General features: G+C 39.2%; 1 protein-coding gene across 2 annotated transcripts in view; it reads right to left on the bottom strand.

Moving 5' to 3' along the window:
- Window positions 1-17,474, bottom strand: part of ULK4 (unc-51 like kinase 4) — a 545,664-nt gene that overhangs the window by 274,018 nt on the left and 254,172 nt on the right. For both annotated transcript variants that reach the window (XM_082412745.1, XM_082412746.1), the window contains one exon: window positions 16,729-16,777. In XM_082412745.1, the coding sequence (XP_082268871.1) occupies window positions 16,729-16,777 (49 nt within the window). The remainder of the gene's footprint in view (window positions 1-16,728; window positions 16,778-17,474) is intronic.

Raw genomic sequence — 17,474 nt, 5'->3', positions numbered from 1 at the left:
GGAGACCAGACAAGGGGAGAGAGACGTATGTGAGCAATCTCCCAGAGCACATGAGTAATATATTTCAAACAAAAGCCTGTCATGGAGAGCAAAATGAATCATTTTTACAACGAAACCTAGAAATTGCCATAGTTATATGGTGCGGCAGGAAGTATTCACGTGTGAATCATGCGGGGCAGCATCAGAATAAAAAAAGAACATTTTTTCTGCCTCGACCAATTTAGATCAAGAATCATAATGTGAGTTTTAATCTAAGAAAACATCAAATATATGTGGATATTTTTATCACCCACCAAATACACAAACATAAAAAGACCCAAGCAGATTTCCAAGTCAGTCTCAGTTGCTGCTTCTACAAAGACTGCTCTGTGATGTTCCTCACGATTGTTTACATGATAGGCTTATCATAAAATACAGTAAGCGGTATTCCCTTAGTATTCCATTATTGCTGTAACAAATTAACCACAAACTTAGCAGATTAACACAAAAGTATTATTTTACAGTTCTGGAGGTCAGAAGTCCAAGGCGGGTCTCACGGAACTGAAAATCAAGATGTTGGCAGGGCTGCGTTCCTTCCTGGAAGCTGTCTCCTTCCCTTTTCCAGGTTCTGCAGGCCGCCGCATCCCTTGGGCCCCACCTTCCGCCTTCAAAGCCACCAGTGACCGTGGAGTCCTGCTCACATCTCTGAGAACTCCTCCTTGCACAGTTAAGGACCCTGTGATTACACTGGGCCCACGGGGATAAAATCCAGATCATTTCCTTAGCAGAAAGTCAGCTAATTAACAACCTTATTTCCACCTGCAACCTTAAATTCCCGTTGCCCAGCAACCTAGCATGTGCATAGGTTTCAGGGATTAGGACGTGGACATCTTGGTGGGTGGAGACAATATTCATAGGTAAAAACTCTCAACATCACTCCTACCCACAGCACAGGAGAGAATCTACATTAACATATAAAAAGACTGCTCAGAAAAGGCATTTTCAAAATGGGAAGGTTAGTGAATAATAACTACTGGTTAATATCTACAGAAATAAAAATTATCTACTTAACACTGCTTGTTTTACTCATGTGTTCTAAAATGTGCTTTCCACACAAATGGTTCCCAGGTAGATCCTTCTAAATTAAATTGAACCATGTCAAATCCTTGGTTAATATTCTTCTGAGGCTCACAGAGGACAAGAAGCAGAGTCTGAGCCCCTTGGCAGGGGTGTGGACCCCAAGCACCTTCCTTCCATCCACCACCACTCCCCCTTACACACTCACTCGACCGTGTAGGTATTCACTGAGCACCTACTACGTGCCAGTCAGTGATCTGAGTGCAGGGATACGATGGCGACCAAATATGACATAGTTCCTGCTTCACGAAGTCAGTAATCATGCAGTAGACTTTTAATCAACTCATCACACAAAACAAGCATCAAACTGCAAAATGACAAGTGCTATGAAGGACAGGGTTTTGTGAGCACCTGTGACAAAGGCATCTCACCTGGTCAACAGAGACCAGGTGATCCTCAGAAGAGACAGCTGGGAAAAGAGACGAGGACTCACTGGCAGTTTACCTTGGCAGGAGAACAGAGTCATCCAAGCAAGGGAAGGACAGGCACGCCCGCCCTTTGGGGAAGGGAGCAGACAGAGCAAATACACACTTCTGCTGGTGAATATGGTCCGATGTGCAAACTGCAACACTACCTGCTCAGCCCAAGTGTGCTTCCCTCCTGGAAGGGGCGCTGATCACCCCACAGCAGGGAGTTGGCCCACTGTGTCTCCGTTACAATTTACACCGTTCTCTGTTACAGCTATCGAGGTATGTCTGCCTCCACAGTAAACTGTGAGCTCACTGAGGCCAAGACCTGTGTTTCATTCTCCTCTCTAATCCCAGCAGTGCCTGATGACCAACTGACTGAACAACAATGATGGCCACAGGTCCCACCCCAAAACGCCACATAATACCACTTTCCACTTCTCTCCCTGACACACACTCAGGAAACAGAGGTAGCTCAGGTTGAGGCCTGTTATTTCTCAGAAGGAAAATCGATAAGTGGATAAAAGCACTTAAATCAAGAGACCAGGACAAGAACAAAATAATTCTAATGAAAAGAGAAAAAGGAATGATTAATGATTTTTTTTAAATTAATGTAATAGAATACAATCAGTTGAAATGGTAAACATCCAAGACCTAGTGATTTGGGGGAAAAAAAAGCATTAAATACTATCTTAATGCAGACAAAATGAGAGAAGTCACAAATATACCAAATTAGGAAGAAGGGTAAGTGTCCAATATGAAAATAAATATTTATACAATGTACTTTAATAAATAATGGATTGTATACTCTAGAAAAATTCAAATTTCCAAAGTAAATTAAAGAAGAAAAAAAAAACCTGAAGAGCCAATAACTAGGGGAGAAATTTTAAAGTTGTCATAAAGTAATTAAATGAGAAGAGATAAATCTCCTGTATAGAAAATTCCAAATAATTTACTTAGATACTCTATCCTCAAGAAGGTAGAACTTAATCCCCAACCTCTGAGTGCCTAATGACTTGCTTCCAAAAAGTAAAGTATGGAAATGGGGGGAAAAGTAACTTTAGAGTACAGAAACCTGACAAATCCCAGCCACATAATCAAGGTTAACACACTCAGTGACAGGTCTTGTTGATTGCATGTACCCTTGATATGACGTGATGAAAACAGCACTTTACTTCTGTGGTATTCCTCCCCCAAGCCCATAACTATCTCATCATGAAAAAAAATTGGACATACTCGAATTATGGGATGTTCTTCAAAACACCAGTAATACTCAAAACTGACAAGGTCATCAAAAACAAGTAAAGTCTGAGGAAATGCCACAGCCTAGAGAAGATTAAGGAGACATGATTAAAAAAAAAAAAAAGGAAGACATGATAACTAAATATTCAAGTAATCCACAGGAAGGCAGGAGAAAGAAAACGGAGAAAGAACCAAAAAAAAAAAAAGGAAAAACAGAAAAATAAAATGGCAAACTTAATATCGAACATCAATACTTACATTAAATATAAAAGGTCTATATAAATCACTGAAAAGACAGATTTGAAGAGTGGATTAAGAAATAAAAATGACCCAACTATATGCTGCCTACAAGAAACTCATTTAAACTATAATGATAAAGGGAGGCTGAATATTAAAAGGATGGAAAGAGACATACCTTGCAAACATTTATCAAGACAAAGCAGGTGTGGCTATATTGATATGAGAAAACACAGACTTTAGAGAAAAGAAAATTAAAAGGAACACAGATATTACATAATGACAAAATTATAATGATAAAATGACATGGTGATTCAAATCACCAAGAAGACTTAACAATCCTAAATATGTATGAACCAAGCAAGAGAGATGCAAACACATGGAAATACAAACTGGGAGACAAGAAAAGAGAAAGAAACAAATCCATAATTATAATTAAAGACTTCAACACCCTTCTCTCCTCAACTGATAAAATAACTAGAAAGAAAATCAGCAAGGATATAGAAGTCAACACCACCATCAACCAAAACGGTCTAATCAACATGTATACAACACTTCAACCAGTAACAGCAGAATACACGTTCCTTTGAAGCATCCACAGAACATAAACCAAAAGACCATATCCTAGGCCATGTAACAACCCTCAAAAAATGTACACACACACAAAAAAAAAATGTACACAAATTGAATGATGCAGAACATGGTGTACCAATGTAGGTTTTCTGCTTTTGATATTGTACTATAGTTAAGTGTGCTACAACCACTGGGGGAAACTGAGCACAGTACACAGGACCTCTCTGTGCCACCTTTCCAGTTTCTTGTGAAACTACAGCTATATCCCAATATAAAGTTAAGAACAGTAGTAGGCCTGACATGAAAACTACAGACCAATTTCATACATTTACAAATACTTAAGTAAAAACCCTTCTACAAGTCTGTGTATTAAATCTAGCACGACATTAGAAATAATAATGCATTATACCTTAACTATAATATGGCCACGTAACACCTAAGGCTACCCTGTGCCAGATGACAGGCGAGGCTACAGAGACAGGTGTGGCCACTTATTCTCATAGTGCGGACGAGGTAGAGAGGTATCTGAAATTCAAAGGATGAGATGCACTCAGCCATGCAAGGAGACGGGAGGAGAACATTCTGGGGAGAGGGACTAATAGAAGCAAAGGTCCTGAGGAGGAGAAAAGGAGGCCTGTGCGTAGCCTGTTCAGTAAACTGAGCTGTCAACATGGTGACAGCGCAGTCAGGAAGGGAAAGTGAGGATGACATGAGGCGGGACAGGAAACCACAGTCAGATCATGCAGGGTTCGGAAGGAATTGGATTTCATGATGTAGGTGACAAGAAGCCACTACAAATAGAAATATGCTGCTGAAAGGTTCTCACGTAAGACACGGAGCGGTGTGAAGTACACTTCCGTATTACATGGAGGATTTAATTCTGAGATGGAAGAAAAAATGGAATGTCTGATGCCCATACGATGTGACATATAAAGATAGAGCATAAGTGTGCTAGACATGAATAAAAATGGATGAAAGGACCAGAAGATACCTAGTATTCACGAGTCATTAAACATACATAAGACATCTGGGCCCTAACTATTCATGATACACTAAATATTAAACTAAATACTAAAACAGCAGATACCAATACATGAAGTTTTAATTAAGCCACACATTGGTGACATCTACTCAGGTCCTGTGTGTTCTTTGCTTAAGAAACACAAATAAAACCCATGGATGGTCAGCAAGTTCACTGGCAAGTACGGCCAGGGCCAACTATACATGTCACACCAAGTGTGTGCTGTTGGCCTGAGATACTTTCCATTGGTGGGCCCTGTTCCTCAGAGGCAACTCTGAGGAAGGCTGATGCAGCCTGGGGGTGCGGGGGGAGAGCACACGAACACACTGTTCCGCAGGATTCAGGTGGAGTGTATTTCACTCTGCTTGCACCCTACTTAAAAGGCATTAATTTACCCTACGCCTTACTTCTCACTATACATACTTAATTGGGTCAATAAATCACGTGATGTGAGTTTTTTTTATTTGATCTGTGATCCCTTATGTCCAATGACCCTTGGTTACTTTGTCTGGTAGTATATCGGGAGGTAATCATTACATCAGGGTAATTACCTACATGATAGTAGGCAAACTGAGGTAAATTAAAGATGCATATTGTAAACCCTACGCCAACCATTAAAAGGGAAAATACTCAACTGATATAAAAGGTGGCTGGAAAAGACAGAAATAAACGAGAAAGAAGAACAGAAGGTGCAACATGAAACTAGTAGTAAGATGGTAGATTTAAATATTTTTAATGAGAATGTTCTAAACACCTCAAATAGAAGACTAATATTGTAAGATTGGATAAAGAGGTAAAATCAAACTACATCTATCTCCAGGAAAAACACCTTTAAATACAAAGGTGTAGACAGGTTAAAAGTTAAGGGATGGGAAAAGATATGCCTACTAACACTAATCAAAGAAAGCTGCAGTGGTGATACTAACATCAGACAAAGTGGGTTTTAGGACAAAGAATACTACCAAGGAGAAAGAGGAGCATCTCATAATGATAAAGAGTTCCATTCCTCAAAATGACACATAACCCCAAATTTAATTTTTACATGGAATAACAGAGCTTCAAAGCAGAAAACAAAAGTGATATAACTGAAGGGGAAATAGCCAAAGACACAATTATAGCCAGAGACACTATTACCCCTCTCTCAGTGAGTGACAGACAAGTAGACAGAAAACCAGTAAAGACACAGAAGACTTGAGCAACACTAACAACCAACTTGACTTAATTGACATTCACGGGACATTCCAACCAACAACAGCAGTTACACGTTCTCCACAAGTATACAGGAAACATTTACCATAGACTGGGCCATGAAACAAGTCTGAAGAAATTGTACAGGATGCAAATCGTACAAAGTATGTCCTCTAACCACAATGTAATTAAATTGTAATCAATAAAAAATACATTTGGGCCCCAAATATGGGAAAACTAAATAACAGCCTTCTAAATAATCCATGAATCGAAGAAGAAATCACAAAGGAAATTAGAAATTATGTTGAACTAAATGAAAATGACATAAAACATATCAAAACTGAAACTAGGACAGTGCTTAGAGGGATATTTATAGTACTAAATGATTATAGTAGTAAAACAGAGAAGTCACAAACTGATGACCTCAGCATCTCTTAAAAAATCAGAATAAGAGCAAAAAATGAAACCCAAAGGAAATAGCAGAAAAGGTGTAATAAAGAACAGAAATTAATGAAAAAACAAATAGGGAAAACAATCAATAAAACCAAAAGCTAGTTCTTTCAGAGGGCAAATAAAGGCAGTAAACCTCTAGCTAACTAAATCAGAGGGGAAAAAAAAAAAAGGAACACTCAATTTTTCATCACTGTTCAAAAAAGCAGTATCAGAAATGAGAGGGAGGCATCACTATAGATTCTCAGACACTAAAAGGATAATAAGGCAACACCGTAACAACTTCATGCCAATAAATCTCACAGCGTAAATGAAATATACAAATTCCTTGAAAGATACCAAAAGAAATAAACTGAATAACCCTCTATCTACTAGTGAAAATGAATTTATACTTTAAAAGCTTCCCACAAAGATAACTTCAAGCCCAAGTGGCTTCACCGGTTATTTTTACTAAACATTTAAGGAGAAAATAAATACCAATTCTAAAAGAAAATTTTTCCCAAAAAATTGCAGAAGAGGGAACATGTTCCAACTCATTCCCTGGGGCCAACATTACCCTGATACAAAAATAAGAAAAAGATTATAAGGAAAGAAAACTATAGAACAATATCCTTCATGGACATAGTCACAAAAATACTTAAAATTTTTACTAAATCAAATCCAGCATTATATATTAAAAAAATACAGCATGATCACATGGGTTTTAACTCCAGGCGGCAAGACTGTTTTAACATACAAAAATCAATCAATAAATTCACCATATTAAAAAATGTTTTAAAGAATTACATGATGATTTTAATAGATGAAGAAAAAAAGTCCATCAGTGAAATCTCTCAGCAAACTAGGAATGAAAGGGAACTTCTCAACCTACTAAAGTATTCTAACAAAACCCAATGGTTCACGTCAGACATAATGCTTTCTCCCTAGGAAAAAGTAAGTACGCTCAACAAAAGAAGCCAGGGATTCATTAAAAAAGAAAAGAGTCCATCCCTTATTACTAGTTTATATAAAATTCTAGGAAATGTAACCTAATCTACAGAGACAAAGTAAATTAATAGTTGCTTGGGACAGGAATGGGGGTAGGGAGGGATGGGTTAAAAATAGGCACAAGGAAATGCTGGTAATGATGGATATGTTCATTCATTATCTTGATTATTTATGTAAAAACTCATCAAGTTTTGATACATTTAATATATGCAGCTTACTGTATGTCAATACAGACAATAAACAAAATATAGTGAATGAATGATAAATATGGCATTTCAAGTCACCATCATGATGAATTACATCAACGAACACCACTGGAAGAATTTGGTGATGGTGAGAGGGAGGTATGGGGAAGAGAAAAGCTGGACTTGTAGTCGTTCCTCACAACAAAGTTATTTTGGAGCAAAGATTTAGGATTTAATGATAAAACCATAAATGTATAGAATAAAAGATGGATTAATACTTTATAACCTTGTCGAAGAGAAGTTCTTTCCTAACAGAAGCTATAAGCAAAAAAAACTGATAAATTTGACTCTGATATTAAAAAACACACAGGTCAAAATACAAACAACTGACAATTTAAAACAGCTGTCCCCAACCTTTTTGGCACCAGGGACTGGTTTCGTGGAAGACAATTTTTCCACAGACCGGAGTGGGGGGATGGTTTTGGGATAATTCAAGTGCATTACATTTATTGTGCACTTTATTTCTATTATTATTACGTTGAAATATATAATGAAATAATTATACAACTCACCATAATGCTGACAGGAGGTGGAGCTAAGGCGGTAATGTGAGCAATGGGGAGCAGCTGTAAACACAGATAAAGCTTCACTCACTGGCCCACCGCTCACCTCCTGCTGTGCGGCCAGGTTCCTAACAGGCCAAGGACCACCGGTACCTGTCCCTGGCCCAGGGGTTGGGGACCCCTGCTTTAAAAGACTAGTAATACTCAGTTGTGAGTATGGCAAGGCAGGTGTTGTTTTATACTACTGCTGTGTGGGGAATTTTATATTACCACTTCAGAGAGTAATATTAAAATACAAAAGATGCATATACTTTGGTGTAATATGCAACTTTTAAGAACTTATCCTATAGAAACTCACACAGATGTACAAAGATATTCTCTGTCCAGTGCTGCTCATATTAGCAGAAAGTTGGGGGGGAAACCTGAAATGTCCATCAGTGGGGATTGGCTAAATAAATTATGCTAATACAAAAAATATTATATGGCCATCAAATAGAACAAATAATACATATGGGTGTACATACACACACACACACACACACACACACACACACACACACACCCTGCTGCCATGGACATTGTAAAGTAAGACAGATATAAAATATATTATTTAGTAGGGTCCCTTTTTTAAAAAAAAAAAGAAGAGAGAGATAATACATATGTGGGGGACTTCCCTGGCGGTCCAGTGACTAAGACTCCACACTCCCAATGCAGGGGCCCAGTTCGATCCCTGGTCAGGAAACTTGATCCCACATCCTGCAACTAAGAGTTCACATGCCGCAACTAGAGATCCCACATGCTGCAACTAAAGATCCCATGTGTCGCAACAGAGATCCCGCATGCTGCAACTAAGAACTAGTGCAGCCAAATAAATAAATATTTTTTAAAAAAATACATACATGAAAAATAATGAGGAAAATATGCATCAAGCTGTAGGCTGTGATATTATGGAAGACTTTCCCATTCTATCTTAGACATTTCTGTACGATTTGAACTTTTTACAAGCACGTAGTTTTTGTTGTCAGAAAAAAATAAACCAAAAAATCCTGTGTAATAACTTGCGCTTACTGGCATCTCCTCATAGTGTTTCTCCAATTTGGTACCTCTAATAAATCCAAAATGCAATTCACTTGCTAGAGCTATTTAAAAAGCTCTCCTTTCCCCATAAATCTGTAAACTGCTTTAGTGCATCAGATTTCCTGGCTCAGCTTGAAAATCCTTTGCAGCGAGGGGGTAAGCACATAAATTCTGCTTTTTCTTGCTCATCCAAGAAAACAAATGCAAAGAGCATCAAAAGCAAATGCTAGTAGATGTTTGCTGCTTTAATCAAAACTAGTAATTTTTTACTGATATTTCCTCATTCTCAAAAAAGTGGGTATCTCAATAGTTTTGTTCATGAATAAACTTATGGGGTCCTACATTACCGAGGAACTTTGAGATAACATAACATTCACTGGTCACATATTGAGAATGAATGATCACTGCTTTTAAACTTGGCTCTTCCAGTACCTCTTTGTATTTACAAGTTATCTTACTTTGTTCCATCTATCAAAGGTCCCCAAACACATAGGGCTTTGGAGTAGTGAGAATGGGCAAGGCCTGATGACCACAGTGGGCATTTTAACACGAGCCTGAACCCAAAGTTGACCAATGGCCAATCACTGGGCATCCTCAGATACTGCAGAGTTAAGAAAGAAGTAGAATTGAGTGGTGTCACTAGTCACGGCCAAAATTCAGGGGAGCTACAACCACACTGCCTTTTGTGAGTACATTATACTGAAGAACACCGGCCCTTCCTACCGTTTCATCTTCCAATCTACCACCAAGGGGAGAAAGGTCAGCTGTGATTGCAATCTTGAAGAAAGGGTCTAAATATAACAGCCATGCCTCACTTCCCTCATTTGTTCACTAATAAATCAAAACGTACTGAAAAACAAAAAGCAGGGAGGGCAATGTGCTGGGGACGAATGCGGTTTGGTTGTACATAGAGCAGTTTCCCCCTGAAGCGAAAGTCACAATGTGACTGAGGATACAAGACAGGAAATCACCTACTGCAGCACTATGCAACAGAAATATAGTGCAAGCCACGTATTTTTAATATTCTGAAAGCTGCAGTAAAAAAAAGAAACAGATAAAATTAATTTTAATAATATTCCATTTAGCCCAACACACCCAAAATACTGCCATTTAAACATGTAATCAATACAGGAAAATTAATCAGCTACGTTACGCTCTTTTTTCCCTTGGAAATTTGGTATCTGTTTGACACTTAGAGCACATCTCAATTCAGACAGCCATGTTTCAAGTGCTCGTTGTGCTTTATGTGGCTACTGGCTACCATATTGAAAAGAGCAGGTCTGCAGGAGAAATTTAATCAACAGCACAGGTAGTGAGATGAGTGCAGGGGGACAAGCTCACATAAGTACCTAAGATTCACAGACCCTCAGACAAGAGCACCGCCTCTTCTTCCAGTACTATACTAATTCTTTTGTTTGTTCAAAATTTAATCCAGTGTTTGTTTTCTCTTGATTCTCCCTTATAACACCTTATTGGACCATGCATCTCTTTTCACTGGTGTGTAACTCATTCTTGTTGAGGTTTCATTTATTTGCTATGCCCTAATTTTACCCTTACTTCTTCACAAGTCTAATCCCACGATCAATTAAGAATAAAACCAAAAAACACAAAAGCTTAACACTCTTAGGAAGTACATTATTTGACGTCCTATCACTTTCTACTTCTATGGTTTGTAACTAGACCACCTCCTTACAGAGAAGGAAGAGGGAATAGTACCTGTTTCCTCAAAGTGAAGCCCAGGAACTAGAGCAGAACTAGAAACAAGAATGATGATGATAACACACAAGATTCCACTGACTTGGGAGAAGCCCTATGTAACACATTCCCAATATATGCCCTGTGATTGGCCAAAGATATCCTAAGCCCTATTCTAGCATTTTTTTCACTGGATATAACATGTGGTTTTTATCTTAATACGGTCCATCTTCTTTCAAACCATTTGGGCTGATTATGCAGTAACTAGTCATGCTTTAGCCCAAGTGTACTGATAGAAGTTTATTTTACTTAGCTTCAACCCATTTATTCAGCTAACCAGATAACACGGTATTGATCAGATCAAAGCCATTAGTTCAGCTGCTGTATGGGCAACTTCACTTCATTCAATCCAGTATCAATACATTGCACACTAGCCCCAGAGAGTTATTCTGTAAATATAAGTTTACAGAATAGATCTGCGCAAATCCATCTCCTTTCCCACCCCCATTGAACAAAACACTTCGAAGTACATACTTTAATGGCAGTATGTTAGCAGTATATAAAATCATCTTCGTATACACCAGGAATTGGTTAATAGAGCTCCATCTTACAATCCACAGAATCCCTGATAGGTATCCATGTAGGTTGAAGATTCAGATTTATCCCCTGCATCCAGTACGTACTCTTTGTGTAACTTTTAAAGTACCTTCCTAAGTCAAGCATTTTGAAATTTTAATCAAATCATGTTTTCTATTTTAGAAACTCATGCTCAAGTGCAGAGCAGCAGCTTATTAATGGCATATTGGACACAAGCATGCAGATGCTTAAACTTCTAAGTAACTTGTCATTTTAACCCTAAGAACCAATTCACATTAGATGGGCTGCAACTAGAATGGAGCAAAGTAATTTTAGAAGCCTGATGAACCCTCAGGATTGGAAACATTCCTTAAATGTGATGCGGCTACCAGTCTGTACTACTTTGGTATTTCAGGGACTAAATCCTTTAGGCTCCAAAGGTCCGTAAAGAGATTCTTTTCTAAAGATACAGTTGACTTGAAAGATTTACTCAAGCTTGCTTCAACTGCTATCCTCGAGAACTGTTAAAACAACATAATTGTCAAACTCGTGTGCTGCTAATCCCATTTTTATTGTTAACATTTGCCAATGAAATTGCTCTTTAATTGTCTGCTCTGGAATAGACACATAAAATATCATGACAGTGATATTTTGGAACATATTGGAAAATCTGCTATGAATACAGATTTTTTTTCCAGTAAAATACAGGTTGCCCATATTACTTGGCATTAAAATGATTTACGGAAGTAGGTCAAAACATAAACCACTGCGGCTTCCCTGGTGGCACAGTGGTTGAGAGTCTGCCTGCCGATGCAGGGGACGCGGGTTCGAGCCCTGGTCTGGGAAGATCCCACATGCCACGGAGCAACTAGGCCCGTGAGCCACAATTGCTGAGCCTGTGCGTCTGGAGCCTGTGCTCTGCAACGGGAGAGGCTGCGATGGTGAGAGGCCTGCGCACTGCGATGAAGAGTGGCCCCCACTCGCCGCAACTAGAGAAAGCCCTCGCACAGAAACGAAGACCCAACACAGCCATAAATAAATAAATAAAATTTAAAAAAAAAAACAACAACATAAACCACTGAAATAAAATGAAGAGAGATTAGACTTATAGCAAACTCCAAAGGCTGATCCATCCAAATTCATACTTAAGACACATTTAAAAGCAACGTCTACTCTGGAAAGTGGCAAAGGAGAAAGAAGAATGCTTTCCATCCTGCTTGGCCAGTAACTCTGCACTCAAAAACCAAGCCACCAGGTCCTCCTATGATTGACTTTCCCCAGGAGCCCGCATTTATTAAGCAGATCCAGACTGCCTTAGAGTCGTAGACCCTGAAGGCTGTATGTGGGAATCTAGTCAGCTTAATTCAATGCAGGCTGCCTGAGCCTCCACACCCCCCAACACAGCTGCCTTGTGCTGCCAGTGAAAGTGCAGTGTCTGCCAGGGAAGCAGCACCGAGCTGCTGTGACAGCTCCCTTTTGTAAGCTATCAGCTACCTGGTTCTTCCCACCGCTTGGCCTGCCAAGCGTGGGGACACTTGCAGCTGGAACACAGGATTAAAAACATCCTGCCTGTTCTCTGGCCTGAATGTGGTGTTAGAACTCCTGGACCCTTAGATCAGACCTCTGAGACCGGCTCTATCTTTTAAGCTCCCTTCCCACAGTCCCTTTGGCTGATCTCAAAAGCCTCATTGATGGAGTCTTGCAGGTGACTCCCAGAATCCAGCTTTCAACCTGTTTCAAGTTTCCAGTATAAGCCCAAGACCCTCATCCTGATCCTCTCCCAGACCCAACCCCAATGGCCAGGCAGCACACCTCCTCACTGCACATAGCCCCAGCAGCAGAGGGGCTCAAAAAGTTTTCTTTTAAAGAGAGGATCCTGACGTTTTTTAATTTTTAAATTGAAGTAAAGTTTATGTTCATTATTATATAAGCTACAAGTGTACAAGATATTGATTCGCATCTTTTCAAGGTTATACTCCATTTACAGTTATTATAAAATATTGGCTATATTCCCCATGTACAATACAGCCTTGTAGCTTATTTTATTCATAATAGCTTGTACCTCTTAATCCTCTACCCCTATATCGCCCCTCCTCCCTCCCCTCTCCCCACTGGTAACCACTAGTTTGTTTAGAGGTCCGTGATTTTGAAGAGCATAAATTATTTGCAAAGCCAACAAATAAGAAAGAACCACAGTATAAAGCCCTGCGGGAATCTGGTCCCAAAGTACTCACTCCCTACCATCTCTCCACGGCCCTGGTGCAGGCACATTTAAGTACTCACCATCCCCAAAGCTGGAATGCCCCCCCTCCTCATGACAAGCCGCTCAAGGCCCTGTTCAAACCTTACTTCTTCTGTGAAACTCCTCTCCCTACATGGAGCAGAGCCAATCACTCCCTCCCCTGGAGTTCACAGTATTCTCTTTCCCCTTTGAGAAACCTCCTACCAAACAGGACGACAAATTTAGAATTCTGCTGCCTTCATCTTCACCTTCCTCCAAGCCTGCAGGAAAGACATAGAAGCTGACTGCAATTCCTGCCCACCAGAAGAAACAGTTTTGCTTTCTAATGAAAAACATCTAGGAGAGGATGTCTTACACTGTGGGTAAGAGCATATCATATGAGGAACTCTAGAAAAGAACGATGTTATAAAGCCCATTATCAGGCTCTAAGTACATCAAACAGAAGATGGAAGACAGTTATGTGCTAAGAGTAAAGAAAAAAATCATCAAGAGGTCACAGTGGACCACCAGCTAAACGAGTCAAATGCTGTTTTGTTTTTTAATGAGTGGCTAAAAGACACAAGCAGTAGCCAAAGGGTCTCGTACTATCTTTTCATTATGTCTCGTTCTGATCAAACCATTGCTAGAAGCTGCTATATATATTCCAGACACCACCTAGGCCCTTGAACTTAGAAAGCAAACCCAACTGAAGTATACACTGTGTTTTCTTGAATCCAGGAATCCATCAGTTCTAAGATACACCATTATTTTATCAAGCACTACAGAAGAAAAATGCTGCCAATTAAACTATGGCATGGTTTCTTATTACTTAGAATTTTCATTTTTATTGAAAGAGCTCTTTTAAACTTAGACATATATTTTTCTAATATATCGTTCTTGGGCACTAATAAAAAGAAAAATAAAACTGAAATGAATTGGTTAAGGCAATGACAACCAGGTCACCTGGCTGAAAGCAACTGTAAAATGTCATTGGTTTGGGAAGTATAGCCTGGATTCAGAAATGTTAAAATATGGGAGAAAAAAAAAAAAAGTACAGCATAGAATCAAAATATTATGTCTAGCTCGGTGACAAAAATTTAGAAAGGACAAGGTAATAGTTCATAGGATAACTGCTACAAAGATACTTCATTGATTAAAAATGTATTTATACAGAGAAAAAAGTAGAGATTATTCAACTCAAGAAAGACAAAAATAGAACAGGGATTCAATAATGTTCTTCAAATACATCAAAAGTCCTGTCCCAAAAAGCAGTGATTTCCAACGGGTTTTTTTCTTTACTTTTTCTTAGCAGCAGGACCTCTTTTCAAAATAAGGGCCTACAAAACACTTGAGTATGGAGCTGTTCCGGCAGGAGGAAAAGCCTCATCCCAGAAATGCCTCCGAGGTCACAGGGCTCAGGACAAGTTGAAATCCTGACCTGGAAAGTATATGTCACCTCTACGCACTCCCAACGACAGCTACAACGCAATGACAGGGGTTTCAATGGTGTCATTAATCAGTTAAGCATTTGCGCAACATGAAGCCTTGCTAGGTGCTCATTATACAAAGATTCATCAGGTAGGGAGGGGTTTTGGTAACCTACAAGGAAGAATTTTCCATGTGTGGGATTTTAGACCTTGAGATGATTGCCAAAGGCTGGGTAGAGAACTTTCTATCAGTCACAAAAGGAGCTGTATTGACCTCAGCAGGTCAGAAGCCCTCCTGGCACAGCAAGGGGATGAGTCACATCCATGAGTTCAAGGTCCAGTGTAGCTCCAGCTCTCTCTGTCTGCAGCACCAAGTCTCTTTTCAAGTGCAAGCCAGAGGTGGCTGAACGTGGACAGCTTTGGCTCCTGCCCCCTGCCCAACCGTGCAGCTGAACCCAACATTAACGGCACCCGTGGCCCTCCAAAAACAAATCCAACTCCACAACAAATTAGCAAGTGATGTACGTCCTACTGAAGGTGGGAGATGCACATACCACTGGGCAAAGCTTAAAAATCCCCACTAGACAGCTGACGATCTCCATGGTTCTTCATCTCCTTTTTCTCCCTTTCTTCTCCTGAGACTGCCCCTAAAACCCCCTTTGACTATTTGAAGCAACTCAATCCTCTTAGCACGGCAGCTCTGGGTCACCATGTTGTCACTTGAGCGTGCTTTGGGAATATTACCCATGCCCACCCCTACTCCCCGCCTAACTCAAGTAGCTCAGCAAACCCAACACCTCTCCACCAAAAAAAAGGGCGATCTGCAGCTAAGAAAAATAATGTTTGCACCATACAGCCCTATCAGCACACAAACAACTTGTAGATTAATATTTTAGGATGATTAAAGAGGGCTAATTTTCCATTTGTAGGGTTATCAGACAGTAACAGCTATTGCTCTATTGATGACCAAGGCAGGTTCGGCTGATCTGACTGCAGACATTTCCCCTCCTTTGTCCCTTGCACTGTCAGTTAGCTATGGAGGGAAACTTTTTGGTAAAGGGGGACAACCCACTCAGGTACAAGAGAACACATCTTTGGCTAAGGGCACTCCCTTGCTATAAGTACCAACTGAGTTTTCAGCCTAATTCTCAGATTTGTATTTAGTATAAATAGGGATTTATCAGAAGTGAGAAAAGCTAACCCTACATCCCATTTTATTCTCTACACATAGGAACCAGAGAGGAAAGGTTTTCTTTAACCGATGGTTTTCAATCAAGTGGTGTTCTATGAATGGAAAAAATGGTGTACAGAAGCTAAGCTATTCTACGTTCTGAAGAAGACAACTTCTGCCCATAGCCATAAAATTGTTGATCTGACCCAGTGATGACAAAGTCAGAGAGCTCCATGGTGAAAATCAGAAAATTCATATTGAAGCACAGTGATCGTCATTCTGCCCTTCCTCCACAAACCAACCTCAGATACAGTATTCTTTCTATATTAGATAACATATTTTTTAACTTTATAGAAATAAAATGCAAAGGATTTTCAGAAAGAGGGCAGGTCATTAAACAGCGTCCCTGTACAATCTCAGAGCTGGACAAAAGCTCAGACAAGGAAACTGAGGCCTAATAAGGTTAAGTGAGATGATGGACACACAATCCTTCTGGGCAGAGTTAGGGTTAGAACCCAACCAAACAACGTGGTCAAAACTTTAAAAATTTTTAAATTTCACTTGAATTTCAGACGCACATTTCTTCTCTTACCAGAATTACATCAAAAATGCGTGGGATCAGTTTGCTTTCTTCCACAAGTCTGTGAAAAAATGAAAAGATAATTTATTAATTATTTTTAAATTATTTAAACTGCTACCCTGATATGGAGCATTGCAGCCCCATGTTTCATTGCTTAAATTCTGTGACCGAAAAATATTATGACTAAATACTCATTTTAATACACTGAACTACATCGAAACACAAGAAATATGAGGCTTCTTTGCAAATGACTATTAGCTTAGCCTCACTGATCTGTAGCAAGTAAAATCTCAAACAGACTGATATTTATAAATGTAAAATTTTATTAAAATTCACAATTATTATAAAGACTGTCAAAATAGGCAATGCCAGCTGAAATAATGTAACCAATCCTCCCTGTAGTTAAATTATTAGCATGCCACACGGTAATCTTTCATATATGCCTCATTAGTTATCTTCTCAGCATTAATGATTTAACGTACAATGATTTTTAATGATCTTTAAAAAAAAGGTAGACACCAATCACTCAATAGTTTCTAGGCACTTTCTCTCATCAAACCTAGTTATAAATTGTCATCTGCTTGTAACAGAAGAATTTTTTCATGCTACTAAAGGGAAAATAGCCTTGATTCAAAAGTGACAGCTTTTTAAGAATAATACTTCTATCTCTAAATACCCCTTTATTCCAGGGGTCAGTAAACTTTTTTCTATAAAGGGCCAAATAGTAAATATTAGGCTTTGCAGGCCACACAGTCTCT

Source organism: Balaenoptera physalus, assembly GCF_965194825.1.
Source record: "Balaenoptera physalus genome assembly, chromosome: 11".
NCBI lineage: Eukaryota > Metazoa > Chordata > Mammalia > Artiodactyla > Balaenopteridae > Balaenoptera > Balaenoptera physalus.
This window is presented reverse-complemented; position numbering and strand designations above follow the sequence as displayed.